We start from the raw sequence: 20,914 nt of genomic DNA, 5'->3' as shown, positions 1-20,914 counted from the left end.
CCAGTCCTATTTCTAACTGTATTCTAAACATGGAACCTATACCCAAAGATAAGTGTAGCTCCCATACCTTGTGGTGGTTGGAGTGATAAGCACCCCACAGGATCAGATCATATGTTTGGGTATTTTGTCCCCAGTTGGTAGATGTCTCAGGTATTGAATGTGGCCTTGTTGTAGGAGTGTCACTGGGGATGCCATTCTCTCTCTCTCTCTCTCTCTCTCTGCCCTGTTTTAAGGCTGTCATCTCTACATGTAAGTCACCAATAGCCTGCCTACTTGATTGTTGCCATGTTCCCTGCCATGATGATCATGGACTTCTTCCCTGAAACTGTAAGCCAACACCCCAGTAAATGATTTCGTTTTATAAGTTACCTTGGCCGTGGTACCTCTTCACAGCAATAAGAAAGTAACTAAGACATACGAATATACAAAAAAAAATTGTTAGGAATTTTGAGTTAAAAAATAAACTATTTTGGAGTTCTTTCTCAAAATAAGGTTTCTCTATGTAACCCTGGATGGCCTTCAACTTAGAGATCCGCCTGCCTATGCCTTCTGAGTTCTGGAATTAAAGGTATGAACCACTACCACACCTCTCTCTCTCTCTCTCTCTCTCTCTCTCTCTCTCTCTCTTTCTTTCTTTCTCTCTCTCTGAGAGAGAGCAGAAATTTCTCATATATGTTTTAAATATCTGTATGTTCTCTTTGTTCTCTTCTCTTCCCTGCTCTTCCTCTCTTCCCTGTCCTTTCTCTCTACCCCCACCCCTTCCCTCCACGTGCTCATGGCCAGCCTTTCCTCTCCTCTCCTCTTCTTCTCTCATTAAACCTCTCCACGTGGAAAAAAAATATCTGTATGTTATAGTTTCCATTGCAATTAAAAATATGACAAATGCTTGACTACAAGACACAGGATGTGGATTGGGCTCCAACCCCCATAGCACCCCCATAGCAAGTTTGAGTACAGGTTGCAGGTGCCTTGGAAACATTGTGCACTTGCTGAACAGAAATAGATGGCTGAATCTTGAGCCTGTGTGGCTGTGATGTGCAGGGAGAATTTTTTGGCTTCCTTATCTAGTAAAATTTTAAATCGTTGAGTCTCCTTTTTGTCCACATTTGAACGAATGTCTATCACAAAGTGGAGACCCTTTCCAGCTCCTTGCTTGTACCAAGGGAAGTATGATGAAGTACTGTCTGTGTAAGTACAGTTGATGACAGCGGTGTCTCCCTCTCGAACACTCAGCGTAGAAAGAACCTGCTCGACCTTCTCTCCATGGCTCTCCCCTACACAGAAAGAAAACAGACAGGAGGAGAGCAGTCAGGCAGTACTCTGCTTAATCTCTTTGTCCACAACAACTAGAGGGAACTGTATAAAATAGACTGCCCACGAATCTCTAAGACACATCCACCAAATATTTTCTCTTGACCCCAAATCTTCAACTCACAGTCCATCCACAGCCACAAGAACAGGAATACAGTGTGAATGGATGCCTTCATTGTTCTTCCTGCCTGGGATCAACGTAGACTTGCAATCTCGTGCCAAGCAAGCTCTTTGTCTTTCCAGGTTTTCCCTTTTCTCTAACAGTTATAGCAGCTTCCTGTGTTATCTTACTAGCCAATAAGAAAACGGATGCATTGCTTCAGGATGCAATGAAATGAGCTTGCTGTGCTTCTCATCAGCTGCGGTCTACTGCCATCTTGTGGCCACTTCTCTAATTACTGAAAGCCATGAATAAAGATGTAGAGATGGGGTTGGTTTTTTTTTAATGTTACTGAGTCATGATTAGTAACCTGGAAAGAGGTGCACACAGTCTGTACCACTGAATCATGGGCTGGGATAAACATTTGAAATCAAAATGTCACTACGATTCATCCTTATGAATGAAGGCAAGAAAATATTTAATTTTCAGTCAATAGCATTTTTCTGGGCAAAGAAGGGTTAAGTACAGAGGGAGGAAGAGAGTATGGCAGAAAGGGTGGGTGCATGAAGGGCCAACTAACATTAAGGATGTTTCAAAATTGTGTGTGTGTGTGTGTGTGTGTGTGTGTGTGTGTGTGTTTGTGTGTGTGCATGTATGTGTATGTGTGTACAAAACAGAAAAGAGAGGAAAGATACAGAGAGACAAAGTGAATTAGCATAGTACTCCCCACCCCCCAGCAATATAATTCCAAATAAAAAGCCCAAAACCAGCTCTGGGACACATCCCCTAGTGTTGATCTGGAGCAGCCATAGAGACCCCAGAAATAATGGAACCTGTTGCTGTTGCTCTTGGTCACCCACCAGAACTTGACGGCAGGACCACAGTGCTGAAGACACTGCATGTTTTGGTCACAGGACTTTATGCCTGTGTGGAATATAGGTCCCAGGTGGGGGAACTACTACTATTATTTTTGCTTAATGGATGCACTGTCAAACTTCCCTCTACTTTCACAATACCAATAGAGTAGTGCGGCAGTCGAACCTAATTAGAGGAATAATCTTTTGTACAACAGCTGGTGGGAAACACACAGACTCACAACTGGTCAGCACGTTGTTTCTTTTAAATTTTTATTTTATTTTACATAAGACCGTTTTTATACACACACACACACACACACACACACACAGAGAGAGAGAGAGAGAGAGAGAGAGAGAGAGAGAGAGAGAGAGAGAGAGAGAGAGAGAAATTCCAAAATTCCAAGAGGTATAACTAGGCTTCATAATATATCTAGTTTTAGTTTGTTTTGTTGGTAGTTTTCTGATTCAATTTTTTGAAGAACCCTCATTCTGATTTCCTTATAAAAATTGCTTTAAAACGAATGTGAAAGAGAGAGGCATCCAATATTGAAGGTCATGTATTATCTCAAACTCTGCTCTTCAAGAATAGTTTTGCTAGAGACCTCACTTGCGGCATTATTAATAATCAAACAATCTTGTCTTCATCACACAGATGACTATAATAAAATGAACAGATTCTATCTCTGTGAAAAAGAGGCAGGGTGATGAGTTCTTGAACTCTTTCTACTCTAAAATTAGAAACCATTTTGAGTCTGAGAGTTCAATGAGAAATCTGGCTTGCTCTGAGAAATGTTTGACTTGCTTTGAGAAAAGCCCTTGATTTGTTTCTCCTCCCATATTAGAAAAAAATGACTCAGCAATTACAAGGAGAAAGCTGATTTGCTCTGAGAAATGTTTCCCCATGGCTGAGTGGTAAAAGAAAAATTAGAATCTCAAATATCATTATGCTACTCATTTGTAAAAGGCAAACACGTACAAACTTATTCTCTGTTTATTTACTATTTTACTTTGTGATGGGAATCAAATCCAGATTTTCATGCATGCTAGACAAGTATTCTACCACTGACCTATGTCCTAGCCCTGAAAGTTTATTTTTTGACTAGGCAGTGATAGGCATGTCATTGCTGGCATTTCCTCTAGCATGGGAGCCAAGCCTCTAAACATGAGTCCTGGCTGCATTGGTCACTCATTTCTCTCCCAAACTTTACAATAGTGTGTTTCCACAAAGACTGAAAGAAAACCTTTCAGCTCTACATTCCCAACACTGTTTCCTTCTGCCTAAAAAACATCTCGTTCTGCTCTAATCTCCTGATGCTTTAATTGTTTCCTTAAGAGTAATTCTTGGGACATCCAAACATTGCCTGGGTCCGCTGCAGGCGTTGTACAAAAAGAAACTGACTCCAAAGAGCCAATTAAGAATTGGTTTCTGTTTTGCTATTTCCTTTTATCCTTTTATGTTATTGCATAAGGGGAAGGAGAACCAACCCTGAAGAGTTTTCAGGAAAGTCACATGGAAGCCTCTAGAAGCTTCCTAAAAGATGTGCAATCACAGATATAAAAAGAGTTTTAATGAAGTCATCCTATAACCAGGAAACTATACACCTACTAGGAATGATAGGCTAACAAATGAGTCCAGTGCAAACAATAGGTTACCTCTTTGGAATTGATGGCCAGTGAGATCCCATAGACCCTACTCCTCAAACATTACAGTCTAACGCCAATGATCTTAGTTACACTACAGCACTTGACGGTAAGAACTTATTACAGAGATTCCGCACCTTTAACTTATGAATGAACACGAAAAGCTTGAGCTTGTACTCACTTGGAAGCTTCATCCCTACTGGTCATCTCTCATAGCGATGGAAGATGCTATTCACCCTACCACAAGAGTAAGTCTTAGCCAGCTGTGAGTTCTGAGTGCAGTAATAGCAACGGGCCTGGCAAGCCATGGACACTGGCTTAACAGAGGCAAGGATATAATGGAGATAACCGCTCATCTTCTGATTGGATTTAAGGCTTGATCTGTGAGATGATATACATACCTGAAGCAAAGGGGAACCTACTAATGCTAATCTGATAACTGGATATAGTATTAAATCAATTCGTAAAAGCTTTCTTAAATTTCATAAGAGAAGCTTTTATTTGAAGTCAATGGAAATTAACACAGAGACCCATAACCAGTCAAGATACAGATATAAGAGGCTGCAAAATGACCACCTCAAAATGGGACCTCTCAGAATATTTTGCAGAAGAGAAAATGGAAAAAATTTAAGAGTGGAGTTGGTGGGTGACTACAAAGTCTATCCAGACACAGCAATGCAGTTGTACATATGAACCTGTGATGGTTGTGATAGATGCCTAAGACCTGTGCAAGTTCAAGTCAGACAAAAATCCCTGCATAGAGATTGATCAGGCCATATATTACCGGTCATACACACTAATGTCCTCTATACCTCTTTCTACTTATGTATCTTATTTTCCTAGTTTTCTTCTTATCTGCATATTTTTTCCTGCACTCTCTGTGAAAATATTGGATATCTGTGGAACTAAAATACTTTCTTGGTCTGTGAAAGTTGAGATATTTTACCTAAGAACAGTAAAATTCCAAACTCCATATAGCCAGCAGATAAAATGGGAAGTTGGTAGAGACTCTGATTATGATGGCAGAGATCATGATTTCCATATTATTTTTATTACTTCTTATTCATGCATTGAAAGGACAATTTATCAGCCAACCTGATGCACTCTGAACTCTATTGGATATACAGCTGGTATTTAGAATCCTGAGATTGATTTTTAAAAATAGTAATGTGTTACAACCATTCTGGAAGTCAGTCTTGATGTTCTTCAGAAATTGGACATGGTACAACCTGAGGACCCAGCTATACACATGCTCCACTGTGTTCACATCAGCCTTATTTATAATATCCAAAAGCTAGAAAGAACCCAGATGTCCTTCCACTGAGGAATAGATAGAGAAAATGTCGTACATTTACACAATGGAGTTCTATCCAGCTATTAAAAACACTGCCTTCATAAAATTCATAGCTAAATGGATGGAACTAGAAAATATCATCCTGAGTGAGGAAACCCAATCATAATAGAACACACTGATAAGTGGATATTAGCCCAAAAGCTGGGAATAGCCAAGATACAATTCACAGAGCACATGAAGCTCAAGAAGTTGGAAGACAAAAGAGTGGGTGCTTCAGTCCTTCTTAGAAGGGAGAACGAAATATTCACAGGCAGAAATATAGAGACAAAGTGTGGGGCACAGACTGAGGGACATGTCATCCAGAGACAGCCTCACCCAGGGATCCATCCCATATACTGTCACCAAACCCAGACAATATTGTGGATGCCAAGAAGTGCATGCTGACAGGAGACTGATAGTGCTTTCTCCTGAAAGGCTCTGCTAGAGCCCGACAAATACAGAGATAGGTGCTTGCATCCAACCATTGAACTGAGAATGGAGTCCCTAATGGAGGAGTTAGAGAAAGGACAAAAGGAGCTGAAAGGTTTCCCAACCCCATAGGGTGAACAAAAATATCAACCAACCAGACTCCCCAGAGCTCCCAGAGACAAAACAACTAACCAAAGAGTACACATGGAGGGAACATGGCTCCAGCCACATGTGTAAGAGAGGATGGTCTATTCGGAATCAGTGAGAGGAGAGGCTCTTGGCCCTGTGAAGGGTCAATGCCTCAGTGTAGGGTAAAGCCAGGGCAAGGAGATGTGACGGAGTGGATGGAAGGGTTGGGGAAGAAATAGAGGGTAATAAAGATGGAAACAGGATGATTTGTGTTATATATTTGAATTAAGTATCTGTAGAAGTGAAAATTTCTTCACTTTGCAGGGACAATTGATGCTAGTTATATAGAGCTGAAAATCTACTGTTCTTAATAATAAAACAACATGGCTGACTCACTCTCTTCTGGGAAGTATTTTCTCAAGGTCATGACATAGATTCTGTACATAAAAGTGCAGCAGAGCTTGGCAATTGTGTGTTTCCAACCTGAATTGATTTTGAAAATGTGAAAGGGATATGAGAAAGTTATTAGGACTTGATGCTGTGTAGCAGGATCAGAATCGGCCTGAAGAGAGGCCATTAGTGATGGTGTAGCCTCAGATGTAGTAGACAGCATATGACACTGAAGATCCTAGGACCATGAAATAACTACCAAGAACATTGGCAGGTGTGGATTGTAGCCAGACTGAAGCCATGAGTTAAGCTGCTTATGCTGCAGATGGTAGAACTGAAGAGGTAAGCCTACCCAAGCCCTATGGAGCCCAGAAGATTAAAAGTGAGTCCCAGACCCTGAACCCTGAGCTATTTGCACTGTTGGAGTTTGGATTTGCATTTATCTAATGGCAACTCTGCCCTGCTTCTTCCCTCTTAAAATAAGAAGTACAATCGAGAGACTTTGGGCGTTTAAACAGACTTTGGATATTTTATCTTTTCTTTTGTTTGTGTGAGTCTTAGCTTTTAACATTTGAGCTATTTCTTCAGCCCAGGTTGGATATTTTTGAAGAGACTGAACTTTTAAAATGTTTACAATTTTTAAAGACTGTGTGACTTTAAAAGTTTTACTGTGTTTTATATTCTCACATTTGCATCAGATATTGGGGGGCAGAAAGTTTACCATGTAACAGTGATGCATTTGTGTGTCAAGTTGTCAAGGGGTGAACTTTGCTGGATAGTTTTTGTCAACTTGAGACAAGCTAGCACCATCTCGGAACAGAGAATGTCATCTGAGGACTTGCCTCCATTAGATTTTGCTGTGGGCATGACTATGGGATTTTTTTTATTAATGATTGGTGTGGAAGGGACCAGTGAATTGTGAGTAATGTCACTCATGGACAGATGGTCCTGGATTGTATAAGAAAGGGACCACAGCCATCTCCCTCACATTACCCCACTACGACCACCAAAATAAAATTCTCAGAGGCTTCATAACTGTGGTGGTAAAGGAGCAGTGCAAATTACTCAACTAATATAGCTCCTAAGAAGATAAAATCTGAGAAAAATATGTAAAAGTTAAAATAAAGCAGAATTAATGTTCACACAGAAGATAATTAGAAAGTGGGAGAATGAGCAAAGATAAAATATCAATTAAAATGAAGAATTAGCTTCAGAAAGGGATAAAACTAAAATTAAGAGAATCACATATTCTTATATGCTAACCACAGAGGAAAAAACACTTGAATTGAATAAACACTTTTAATTTTTATCACTGGTCCATTTAGCTTTAACCTTTATGGTTTGAATCATGACTTCTGAAGAGATTTTTTTTTGTGACTGAATATTTCTTGTTTCTCTAAAACAGCATTTACGCAAAAGGGGAGAAGCCTCATCATCCAGGGTATATATGATTTCTGTGTCACCAGAAATCTCAAGGGCACTGGTCAAGAAGGAGTTTACGTTCTTCATACATTTAGTATTTATCTAATGTCAGGTCAGGTAAACCCTGAGGTGCACCCTCTCCAGCATGTTTACCTTGAAGCTGACACCCTAAGAAGTTCAGAATGTGTCTGCATTCAAAGACAGGCACTTTCAAAATGATCAAAGCAAATGAGGCCAACTCTAATTAAGTGAGACTGATGCTCACGTAAGAATAGATGAGCATCCTCAGAGCAAAAGCGTGTGAGGACTTAGGGAGGAGGGGTCATCTGCATACAAGTCAAGTGGTGGACCTTAGAGAAAACTAGTCAATATCTTGATCTTGGAATTCCACCCTGCAGAACTGTGGTAGGTAGGTAAGTAGACAGACAGACAGACAGACAGACAGACAGACAGATAGCATACATGTGTCCATGGGGAAAAGACTAAGCCTGAATTGTTGCAATTCTGTCTAAGCTCCACCCCCACATTTACCTGTCAACAGCTATGTTTGCCTGATGAACTATAAATGGGTTGCCTCTTCCCTCCTCTCTCCCCTCTTTCTTCTCTTGCTCTTGCTCCTTTCTCTTGCCCTCTTCCCCTTGTCCCTTCTCCCCCACATTCTGTTCCCCCTTCCCTCCACATGCTCATGGGTGGACTCTATTCCTCTCCTCTTCTAGTCTTCTTCTTTCATTAAATCTCTCCATGTGGAAACATGTTGGCCCATGTGCCCAGATGCAAGCTGAGATTTCTACCCTAACATGAATGGCATGCAAAGAGTTAACCTGCTATATATGGTGCTTAGAGAAAATGTCACTGAAGTAGATTTGAGCAAAAAAAAAATGGAAATTATAAACATAGTCAAGGGGGTGATTTTCAAAGCAAGAATGAAGAGATATCCACTAAGTATTTTTCTTAGAGTTTGCAGTGACACCTAGTACTTAAGTTAATAAAACATTTGGGCTTCTCATGAGTGAACTAGGAAGTGATTGGGTAGGAGATGTTTATTTTGTTTTGTTGGTTTGTTTTGATAATTAAGATTGCTTACTTTTTTAAAAAATTATATGACTGATTAAAAAAAAAAAGAACATGTACTCTATCAAATAGAGATGCAGGAAACCCAATGTACAGGACTTGAAGTCTTTAGGGCCGACCAGATATTCTAGTGAGACAAAAGGATAAGTCTTTGTGAAAAGGAGACAAACTCTAGATCAAATTAAAAAGTTAAACCACTGGATTTCCTTTTGTTTGGTTGTTTTTTAATGCTATATTTATACAATATGATTTTTCGTCTTTCTAGAGCTTTATAACTTAAACTGATCTTCTGAGGTATTCTTTATATGCTTGTATAGTTGGAGTAATTTAAAATGGATATTTTTGTACTATACTACAGAAAGAAGGAATACATCTTCTATTAACATGTGTATATCCTGGGCTGGAGAGATGGCTCAGCGGGTAAGAGCACTGACTGCTCTTCCAGAGGTCCTGAGTTCAAGTCCCAGCAACAATATGGTGGCTCACGACTATCTGGAATGGAATCTGATGCCCTCTTCTGGTGTGGGTGAAGAGATGGACAGTGTATTTGTATGCATGAAATAAATAACTCTTAAAAAAGAAGAAAATCATAACATGTGTATATCCATGCATTGATCCCTAATTTTGTTCAAGGTCTATGAATCTCTTTGGAGTAGCTGTCTATGCTACTCTATCTAATTCTTAACCTCTGTTATCTCCTAAATCCACAATCCAAGTGTCTTTCTCCCAGCAATGTCTTCCAGCTTTCCCAGTGCCTTATTCAGTTCCCTTTACTTGACCTATGAACAGAATTGAGTACACTCATCTTTTCATCTTAATTCACTTTCTCCCAGGACCAAAGCACCCAACACTCAGCATCCTTTGACTCCATGTGTATCCCAACTGTTGACGTATTACACTGAAAAAGAGAACACACCAGAGGAAGGAAAAAGAGAACACACACATGAGGAAGAGGCTGAAGAATATGCTACATTTTTGGGCTAACAGAATGATGGGAGCCAAACAAGAAAGGCAGGAACCTATTTCCACAAGACGGGGACTATCTCCACTGAAACCTTCTACTTTTAAATTCAGTCAAATATAAAAATCTGTACAAATAACAAGTAAATTATCAGATTTTGAGAGGGGGAAAAATGAAATAACCCTTTCTTATTGCAGGAAGAATGGAGCACATATAGCCATATAAGCCAGGGCTGTCTCTAAAGATGATAGCTCCGTGAATGACATGAGTCAGGGTCAGAGGGTTAGGACCATAGGCAATGATGAACACACAGTTTCATTCAACAAGAGATTTTGTATTTAAGAAATCACAAATTCAGCCTAATATGGTGGTTCATGCATGCAACTCCAGACCAGTGTCGATTTAGACAGAAGGAAGAGTTCAGAACCAACCTCAGGTTCAAAAGTTGTTCAAGGCAAGCCTGGGCTACATAAAGTCCCAACTACAAAACAAAACAAAAAAAGGAAATCACTGTGATGTATGACTGCCTTCATTCTCTCTGATTAATCCTAAAGTGCGGCATGCTTTCTTACTGTTCTCCTAATGTGTTCCTAGTGTTAATTTGGATGTGTTCATGTGTGGTATCAACAATAGCAGACCTGCCCATGGACCCTAAATGGTTGATCTCAGACACACTCAGCAGCCAGCCCCCCGATTCTCAGAGTTTGTGCTCAGCTGCCCCTGTGGTTTCTGCCACTGTGTCATTCAGAGCACAGTAGTACACGGCCGATTCCGACGATTGCACTGAGGCTTTCTGCAAGTGGAAAGACGTGGTTTCTTTATCATAGGTAGCTTCAAAACCTCTGCTGCTTCCCTTCTCGTTGGCCTTTGAGGCTCTAAGGAGGAGCTGTGGCCCTTCTCCGGGATACTGCACATACCAGAACAGGGCTGGGTACTGTTTGGTTTCATAGGAACAGTTCACAGTCAGAGAAGCCCCTTCAGAGAGTGTCACTTGGCCTTCTGTCTGAGTCACCGAGTCTCCATTGCTTCCTCCTAAAAAGTGAAATTAGTAACGATTCAGGGCAATGATGACCTGTATTCTGCCTCACAAAAGAAGCTGTTGTTAAATTTTACATCAATATCATGAAACAAGATAGAAACTCAATGTACCATTCCACTTACCAAACACTAAGAAGAGTAAAATCATCAGTTCAGGACAACAGTTCATTTTCTGAGCCACTGGAGTATGTGAATACTAATCTCTTAAGATAAGAAAGGTTAGGTTGTAGGGAAAGAATAAATATAAGCTCAGAGTAAAACAGGAAATGTGTATGTGCTGGATAGACACACCCCCACACATACTCACGCTAACCCAGAGGACTGCTGACCTATATTCTCAGACTGAGCTGTGCAGAGAGATGAAGCACCACCTTGGAAACATGACTGGGGGAGGCCTGTTGACCTTTGTGAACCTGACCTCTAGCTTAGACTGCCACTGCTTCTGCCAGCACCATGTGCCTTAATGACCATCAAAGGGCCTATAACATATTCCTGAATTGGGATGATGCATAGCAGTTAAAAATATTGAAATGACCTAAATATCTATTCCCCAAATACAAGGGCACCTACATATGTAAAAGAAACCTTACTAAAGCTCAAAACACACATTGCACCTCACACAATAATAGTAGGAGATTTCAACACCCCACTCTCATCAATGGACAGATCATGGAAACAGAAATTAAACAGAGACATAGACAGACTTAGAGAAGTCATGAAGCAAATGGACTTAACAGATATTTATAGAACATTCTATCCTAAAGCAAAAGGATATACATTCTTCTCAGCTCCTCATGGTACTTTCTCCAAAATTGACCATATAATTGGTCAAAAAACGGGCATCAACAGGTACAGAAAGATAGAAATAATCCCATGTGTGCTATCAGACCACCATGGCCTAAAGCTGGTCTTCAATAACAGTAAGGGAAGAACGCCCACATATATGTGGAAGTTGAACAATGCTCTACTCAACTATAACCTGGTCAAGGAAGAAAAAAAAGAAAGAAATTAAAGACTTCTTAGAATTTAATGAAAATGAAGGTACAACATACCCAAACTTATGGGACACAATGAAAGCTGTGCTAAGAAGAAAACTCATAGCTCTGAGTGCCTGCAGACAGAAACAGGAGAGAGCATATGTCAGCAGCTTGACAGCACACCTAAAAGCTCTAGAACAAAAAGAAGCAAATACACCCAGGAAGAGTAGAAGGCAGGAAATAATCAAACTCAGAGCTGAAATCAACCAAGTAGAAACAAAAAGGACCATAGAAAGAATCAACAGAACCAAAAGTTGGTTCTTTGAGAAAATCAACAAGATAGATAAACCCTTAGCCAGACTAACGAGAGGACACAGAGAGTGTGTCCAAATTAACAAAATCAGAAATGAAAAGGGAGACATAACTACAGATTCAGAGGAAATTCAAAAAATCATCAGATCTTACTATCAAAGCCTATATTCAACAAAACTTGAAAATCTGCAGGAAATGGACAATTTCCTAGACAGATACCAGGTACCGCATTTAAATCAGGAACAGATAAACCAGTTAAACAACCCCATAACTCCTAAGGAAATAGAAGCATTCATTAAAGGTCTCCCAACCAAAAAGAGCCCAGGTCCAGACGGGTTTAGTGCAGAATTCTATCAGACCTTCATAGAAGATCTCATACCAATACTATCCAAACTATTCCACAAAATTGAAACAGATGGAGCACTCCCGAATACCTTCTATGAAGCCACAATTACTCTTATACCTAAACCACACAAAGACCCAACAAAGAAAGAGAACTTCAGACCAATTTCCCTTTTGAATATCGACGCAAAAATACTCAATAAAATTCTGGCAAACCGAATCCAAGAGCACATCAAAACAATCATCCACCATGATCAAGTAGACTTCATCCCAGGCATGCAGGGATGGTTTAATATACGGAAAACCATCAGCATGATCCATTATATAAACAAACTGAAAGAACAAAACCACATGATCATTTCATTAGATGCTGAGAAAGCATTTGACAAAATTCAACACCCCTTCATGATAAAAGTCCTGGAAAGAATAGGAATTCAAGGCCCATACCTAAACATAGTAAAAGCCATATACAGCAAACCAGTTCCTAACATTAAACTAAATGTAGAGAAAGTTGAACCAATCCCACTAAAATCAGGGACTAGACAAGGCTGCTCACTCTCTCCCTACTTATTCAATATAGTTCTTGAAGTTCTAGCCAGAGCAATCAGACAACAAAAGGAGATCAAGGGAATACAGATCGGAAAAGAAGAAGTCAAAATATCACTATTTGCAGATATGATAGTATATTTAAGTGATCCCAAAAGTTCCACCAGAGAACTACGAAAGCTGATAAACAACTTCAGCAAAGTGGCTGGGTATAAAATTAACTCAAATAAATCAGTAGCCTTCCTCTACACAAAAGAGAAACAAGCCGAGAAGGAAATTACGGAAACGACACCCTTCATAATAGACCCAAATAATATAAAGTACCTCGGTGTGACTTTAACCAAGCAAGTAAAAGATCTGTACAATAAGAACTTCAAGACTCTGAAGAAAGAAATTGAAGAAGACCTCAGAAGATGGAAAGATCTCCCATGCTCATGGATTGGCAGGATTAATATAGTAAAAATGGCCATTCTACCAAAAGCGATCTACAGATTCAATGCAATCCCCATCAAAATACCAATCCATTTCTTCAAAGAGTTAGACAGAACAATTTGCAAATTCATCTGGAATAACAAAAAAACCCAGGATAGCTAAAACTATCCTCAACAATAAAAGGACTTCAGGGGGAATCACTATCCCTGAACTCAAGCAGTGTTACAGAGCAATAGTTATAAAAACTGCATGGTATTGGTACAGAGACAGACAGATAGACCAATGAAACAGAATTGAAGACCCAGAAATGAACCCACACACGTATGGACACTTGATTTTTGACAAAGGAGCCAAAACCATCCAATGGAAAAAAGATAGCATTTTCAGCAAATGGTGCTGGTTCAACTGGAGGTCAACATGTAGAAGAATGCAGATCGATCCATGCTTATCACCCTGCACAAAGCTTAAGTCCAAGTGGATCAAGGACCTCCACATCAAACCAGATACACTCAAACTAATAGAAGAAAAAGTGGGGAAGCATCTGGAACACATGGGCACTGGAAAAAAATTCCTGAACAAAACACCAATGTCTTATGCTCTAAGATCAAGAATCGACAAATGGGATCTCATAAAACTGCAAAGCTTCTGTAAGGCAAAGGACACTGTGGTTAGGACAAAACGGCAACCAACAGATTGGGAAAAGATCTTTAACAATCCTACAACAGATAGAGGCATCATATCCAAAATATACAAAGAACTCAAGAAGTTAGACCGCAGGGAGACAAATAACCCTATTAAAAAATGGGGTTCAGAGCTAAACAAAGAATTCACAGCTGAGGAATGCCGAATGGCTGAGAAACACCTAAAGAAATGTTCAACATCTTTAGTCATAAGGGAAATGCAAATCAAAACAACCCTGAGATTTCACCTCACACCAGTGAGAATGGCTAAGATCAAAAACTCAGGTGACAACAAATGCTGGCGAGGATGTGGAGAAAGAGGAACACTCCTCCATTGTTGGTGGGATTGCAGACTGGTAAAACCATTCTGGAAATCAGTCTGGAGGTTCCTCAGAAAATTGGACATTGAACTGCCTGAGGATCCAGCTATACCTCTCTTGGGCATATACCCAAAAGATGCCTCAACATATAAAAGAGACACGTGCTCCACTATGTTCATCGCAGCCTTATTTATAATAGCCAGAAAATGGAAAGAACCCAGATGCCCTTCAACAGAGGAATGGATACAGAAAATGTGGTACATCTACACAATGGAATATTACTCAGCTATCAAAAACAACGGCTTTATGAAATTCGTAGGCAAATGGTTGGAACTGGAAAATATCATCCTGAGTGTGCTAACCCAATCACAGAAAGACATACATGGTATGCACTCATTGATAAGTGGCTATTAGCCCAAATGCTTGAATTACCCTAGATCCCTAGAACAAATGAAACTCAAGACGGATGATCAAAATGTGAATGCTTCACTCCTTCTTTAAATGAGGAAAAAGATTACCCTTGGCAGGGAAGGGAGAGGCAAAGATTAAAACAGAGACTGAAGGAACACCCATTCAGAGCCTGCCCCACAGGTGGCCCATACATATACAGCCACCCAATTGGACAAGATGGATGAAGCAAAGAAGTGCAGACCGACAGGAGCCGGATGTAGATCGCTCCTGAGAGACACAGCCAGAATACAGCAAATATAGAGGCGAATGCCAGCAGCAAACCACTGAACTGAGAATAGGTCCCCTATTGAAGGAATCAGAGAAAGAACTGGAAGAGCTTGAAGGGGCTCGAGACCCCAAAAGTACAACAATGCCAAGCAACCAGAGCTTCCAGGGACTAAGCCACTACCTAAAGACTATACATGGACTGACCCTGGACTCTGACCCCATAGGTAGCAATGAATATCCTAGTAAGAGCACCAGTGGAAGGGGAAGCCCTGGGTCCTGCTAAGACTGAACCCCCAGTGAACTAGTCTGTGGGGGGAGGGCGGCAATGGGGGGAGGGTTGGGAGGGGAACACCCATAAGGAAGGGGAGGGGGGAGGGGGATGTTTGCCCGGAAACCGGGAAAGGGAATAACACTCGAAATGTATATAAGAAATACTCAAGTTAATTAAAAAAAAAAAAAAAGAAAAAAAAAAAAAGAAATGTTCAACATCTTTAGTCATAAGGGAAATGCAAATCAAAACAACCCTGAGATTTCACCTCACACCAGTGAGAATGGCTAAGATCAAAAACTCAGGTGACAACAAATGCTGGCGAGGATGTGGAGAAAGAGGAACACTCCTCCATTGTTGGTGGGATTGCAGACTGGTATAACCATTCTGGAAATCAGTCTGGAGGTTCCTCAGAAAATTGGACATTGAACTACCTGAGGACCCAGCTATACCTCTCTTGGGCGTATACCCACAAGATGCCCCAACATATAAAAAAGACACGTGCTCCACTATGTTCATCGCAGCCTTATTTATAATAGCCAGAAGCTGGAAAGAACCCAGATGCCCTTCAACAGAGAAATTGATACAGAAAATGTGGTACATCTACACAATGGAATATTACTCAGCTATCAAAAACAATGACTTTATGAAATTCGTAGGCAAATGGTTGGAACTGGAAAATATCACCCTGAGTGAGGTAACCCAATCACAGAAAAACACACATGGTATGCAATCATTGATAAGTGCCTATTAGCCCAAATGCTTGAATTACCCTAGATGCCTAGAACAAATGAAACTCAAGACGGATGATCAAAATGTGAATGCTTCACTCCTTCTTTAAAAGGGGAACAAGAATACCCCTGGCAGGGAATAGAGAGGCAAAGATTAAAACAGAGACTGAAGGAACACCCATTCAGAGCCTGCCCCACATGTGGCCCATACATATACAGCCACCCAATTAGACAAGATGGATCAAGCAAAGAAGTTCAGGCAGACAGGAGCCGGATGTAGATCTCTCCTGAGAGACACAGCCAGAATACAGCAAATACAGAGGCGAATGCCAGCAGCAAACCACTGAACTGAGAATGGGACCCCCGTTGAAGGAATCAGAGAAAGAACTGGAAAGCTTGAAGGGGCTCGAGACCCCATATGTACAACAATGCCAAGCAACCAGAGCTTCCAGGGACTAAGCCACTTCCTAAAGACTATACATGGACTGACCTTGGACTCTGACCTCATAGGTAGCAATGAATATCCTAGTAAGAGCACCAGTGTAAGGGGAAGCCCTGGGTCCTGCTAAGAGTGAACCCCCAGTGAACGTGATTGTTGGGGGGAGGGCGGCAATGGGGGGAGGGTGGGTAGGGGAACACCCATAAAGAAGGGAAGGGGGAGGCGTTAGGGGGATGTTGGCCCATAAACCGGGAAAGGGAATAACATTCGAAATGTAAATAAGAAATACTCAAGTTAATAAAAAAATATTGAAATGAATTATAGTTAATTTTTCATGTCTCCAAATTATTTTAGCAAAAACAACAATCTGCACAGTCATGTTTACAATGTTTTATTATTGGCATACATTTTAAAAAACACACAAAACTTGACTAATAAAGTTTATGTTTTGTAGTTAGAGAATGAAAGGGAATAACATTGTTCAGATAAATGAGAACAAGGACAATTTTATTGGTTTTAAAGTTAGTTAAAACTTTACATTGAGTGAAATTTTATTGACTTAGAAATATATAGATAAACTGTTATAATTTGTTCAAATGACAAATACAACCGTCTAAAGCTTTGTGGACGGCCACTTCCTTATTTGTGATCATAAATACATTCCACGCTTGAGTCATTTTCCAGTGGACTACCACATGTCCCAAACTAACTGCATAAGAAACTTAGAAATGGCATGAGATGGCGTTCCCAGGTAAGAGAATGTACAAGGAGCAAATAAGCCTATCACAACTACTATTCATAATTACAGAAATGCCATCCAATAGCTACCAGGTGTCTCAGTTGAAATGAAAGAGCCGGTGTCACTCTATCATTGACTTCCTACAGAGAAACAAATACTGCTCTGCTCACACATTATACTGTGCCTCAGTTGTACAAACAGAATCTTTGTGAGACCTCAGCTGTCCTTGCTCCAGCAGTTATCAGTGAGCCTGGGAAAGGAAATATTTTTGTAAAATGTCTGTTTCCAATGATTATCTGTCTCAAATGAGCAGAAAATACTAGAAATGAGAAACAGAAGACTTGTACATAGCCCCTTGCAATGGTATAAGATTCCTTATCCCAACATTCTTTATAAACTCCAAATATCCCCCTCCTTCCTTGAAGATGCCCATTTCCTGCAAAAGAGTATCTGCTCTTTGCTGCTTGAAATCATTTCATCTTCTGAGGTCAGACTCTGGTCTCCTTCCTACCTTCTGTCTCTTAACTCTGTGCTCCTATGTCTGCTGGAGTAAGGATGGCTTCCTACTTCCCTACCTGTGGCTGTGACAAAACTGCTTGATGAAAATAATTTAGAAGGAAGAGGACTTATTTGACTTAATCATTAAGGTCACGGTCCACCATACCAAGGACTGGGTGCCTGTCACAGCATCGGAAGCTTGAGCCAACTTGTCACATCACACCCGTAATCAGGAACAAAGAGCATAGAATGTTTGCATGCCATGCTCTACTAACTCTTCTGCATTTCATGCGGTGTGCAGGGCCCAAACTCTGGGAATAGTGCTTCCCATGTGCAGACTGTGTCTTCCCACAGTGATTATTGTAATCTGCCACAGACATGCTCACAAGACAACCTAATCCAGAAAACTCCTTATTGCGATTCTCTTCAGGATGATTCTACACTGAGTCAAGGGAACTAAACTAAAGATCACAGTTGGGGAGTGCTTCTGAGGCTCTTGAGGTGTGGAGTGCAAGCAGTGAACTTCCTTATCACTGAACTCGGTGTGGAGCTGACAGAAGCCAATACTTCTCCCTCTGCTGCACACCGTGTAAGCACCCGCTACAGCTACTGGTTATGCACAACTGAGTTGTATCTTAAGTCTAATGGACGTAATCAGTCATTAGAAAATGCAACCTACAAAACAAACATTAAGAAGGCAATCATGACCCCCAGTGAACTAGACTGGTGGGGGGAGGGCGGCAATGGGGGGAGGGTTGGGAGGGGAACACCCATAAGGAAGGGGAGGGGGGAGGGGGATGTTTGCCCGGATACCGGGAAAGGGAATAACACTTGAAATGTATATAAGAAATACTCAAGTTAATAAAATATATATATATATATATATAAATAAAAGAAGGCAATCATGTCTCAAGGGCTATTTAATGCTTTTTATCTTGCTATGTCACTTTTCCTGGGAGCCATGGCCTAATGTTTATATACCCCACATAGGGTTCCAAGGATAGACCCAAATAATTCCAGAGAAGTCCGACTTGGAGGACCAGTGAGTTTACTTAGTCCTTACATGGATGATGAGCGTGAATGATTGAGAGTTGCTCAGCCGCAGAATCTTCCTCAGCATCTTACGGGTTTGTGATCAGCTCCCCCTGCAGCCCCCGACACTGTGCGCTCAGAGCACAGAAGTACACAGCCGAGTCGCTCCAGTGCACAGAGGCTTTCCGCAGGTGGAAGGAAGAGTTGCTCTTGCTGAATTCAGCCTCAAAGCCGTTCATACCATGAACCACAGGGTCTCCTGTATAGTACTTGAGAAGAAACTGGAGGCCATGGCCATGGTGCTGGATGTACCAGAAAAGGTAAGGGGTTGCACCATAAGAGTACTTGCATCTCAGCTCCACGGAGTCTCCTTCAAAGACAGTGACATGGGCATCGGACTGAGAAACTGTCTGTGTTTGGACACCTCCTGCAAAATCAATGACAAATCCATATTGTGATACAGGCTTCATAAAGAAGAATATTCTTACTAAAATTAAGTGAGAAAAGCAGTTGTGTGCATCTACAACTGTCAGGATATTTGACTCACCCAGGAAAAAGTGTATCCCCAGGAGTGAGATGAGGACCAGGAGCATGGCTGAGCACTGGAAACAGCTCAGGTGCCTTTCTGGAAAAGCTTGGCTCTCGCAGGAAAGTGGATTCAGTTCCCAGTTATTGGAGACAGTTTGTCACAAGGTTGACTAGACACCTTCCTGTTTTAGGTAAAATTCTAAAATTCTAAAAAAAATAAATAAATAAATAAAACTAAAAAAAATAAAATAAAATAAAAGACCTGCAAAAGTGGTCCTGGTTCTTGGAACTTCTTTCTGGCCTCTGATTGTCTTCAGTTGTCAGATACTCTAGGAACTCAGCCTGATTCAGGGAGGGACTGAGTTTAAAGAGGAGGGGTTGGGGGTTGGGGGTCACTTCATATATGGAGTGTCTAGTCTGTGCAATGTCGCCCTCTGGTGGGCAGTGGAAACTGAATCTTTGAAGCAAATCTGTGTTCTGTCTAGAGCTCACTTCATTTTACGAATCTATGCTATGTTGAATTTTAACCTAATGAAAAAAACGTCATTTTCTTTAGAAAAACATATGATAAAACATTATATTTTGGGCCTATTATCACTTGGGTATAAAAGCAGGAAGCTGTAAGCAATCGTGCTGCCTGTCATACAGTCAAAACCCAGAAATTGAGTCTTTAAAGTGTATTATGTTCAATCTGGGCAGCCAGAAAAAAAAACTGCCTTCCCCATTATTTTCTTATTAGAGTTTTTATAGAGAACCAGAACAATAGAAATCAATTTGAAGTTTATTCTGGCCAGATGGCTCTTTGATCTGAGATTTCCTTTCCATGTCTCTCTCTCTCTCTCTCTCTCTCTCTCTCTCTCTCTCTCTCTCTCTCTCTCTCTCTCTCTTTCTCTGTCCCTGTGTATGTGTGTGTCTATCTCTGAGTTTCTCTCTCTATCTCTGTCTTTCTCTCTGTCTCTTCTCTGTCTGTCTCTCTATCTCTCTCTCTTCTGTGTCTGAGCTCTGTCTCTCTCTCTCTTTCTCTCTCTCTCTCTTTGTGTGTGTGTGTGTGTGTGTGTGTGTATCTCCAATTCTCACTTTACTAGAGAGAATTTGAAGATGCCAGGACCAATAGGCCAATAGTCTTGCAATTCTACTCAATTCAAATTCTCTCTCCCTCTCTTTCCCACCCTCTTCCCCATTCTTCCTCACCCATACCTTGTTTAACCCAGAACAAACAATTCATTAACGGTGTTTGCTTGCATATCCCTTCTTACAGAATGAAGTCCACATATGCTCTTACAAGTCAGATGCAATGCCCTCTCCCTGTGTGTAACCCTATCATAGCCATTAGTTATGCAGACATATTCAGGATAATCTCCATGGGCTGGCCTTTAGAAGCCTTCCTGAGCATACAATCAAGGAAAGTTCTGGTGGAATATAAGAAAGTTACTTTGGTGAAATTGGTCAAGATGTGAGGAGGAAGACAAATGAAAAATAGTAGTCTAAAATGTGAATCTTTGCCTTAAAAATGACGCAAACTTATCTGTTTTAATCAGAATTGTGAATATTCACTGACTTTAGATAACCCATAATGACAATTCAATACTGAAAAGAGACAGCAAAATGTCATCTTCATTTGGTCTGGGCTGTATGGGATGATTCACCACCAAAGAAACAATAGACTGGAGAATTGGCAGTCTGTAGGTGAAGGTAGGCTGACTGATGAAG

At 40.7% G+C, this 20,914-nt stretch overlaps 2 gene segments (V, D, J or C); both read right to left on the bottom strand.

Moving 5' to 3' along the window:
- Window positions 1–10,341: 10,341 nt before the first annotated feature.
- LOC134482051 (T cell receptor alpha variable 9-1-like) lies at window positions 10,342–10,851 on the bottom strand. The segment is given in 2 exon segments: window positions 10,342–10,676; window positions 10,806–10,851. Coding segments are annotated over 2 exon segments (381 nt in total).
- Window positions 10,852–18,765: 7,914 nt separating this feature from the next.
- LOC102550377 (T-cell receptor alpha chain V region PHDS58-like) lies at window positions 18,766–19,272 on the bottom strand. The segment is given in 2 exon segments: window positions 18,766–19,103; window positions 19,224–19,272. Coding segments are annotated over 2 exon segments (384 nt in total).
- Between the last annotated feature and the right edge of the window lie 1,642 nt (window positions 19,273–20,914).

This window comes from Rattus norvegicus, chromosome 15, assembly GCF_036323735.1.
Source record: "Rattus norvegicus strain BN/NHsdMcwi chromosome 15, GRCr8, whole genome shotgun sequence".
Classification (NCBI taxonomy): domain Eukaryota; kingdom Metazoa; phylum Chordata; class Mammalia; order Rodentia; family Muridae; genus Rattus; species Rattus norvegicus.
The sequence above is the reverse complement of the archived record's forward strand: the minus strand, read 5'-3'. Positions and strand labels throughout refer to the sequence as shown.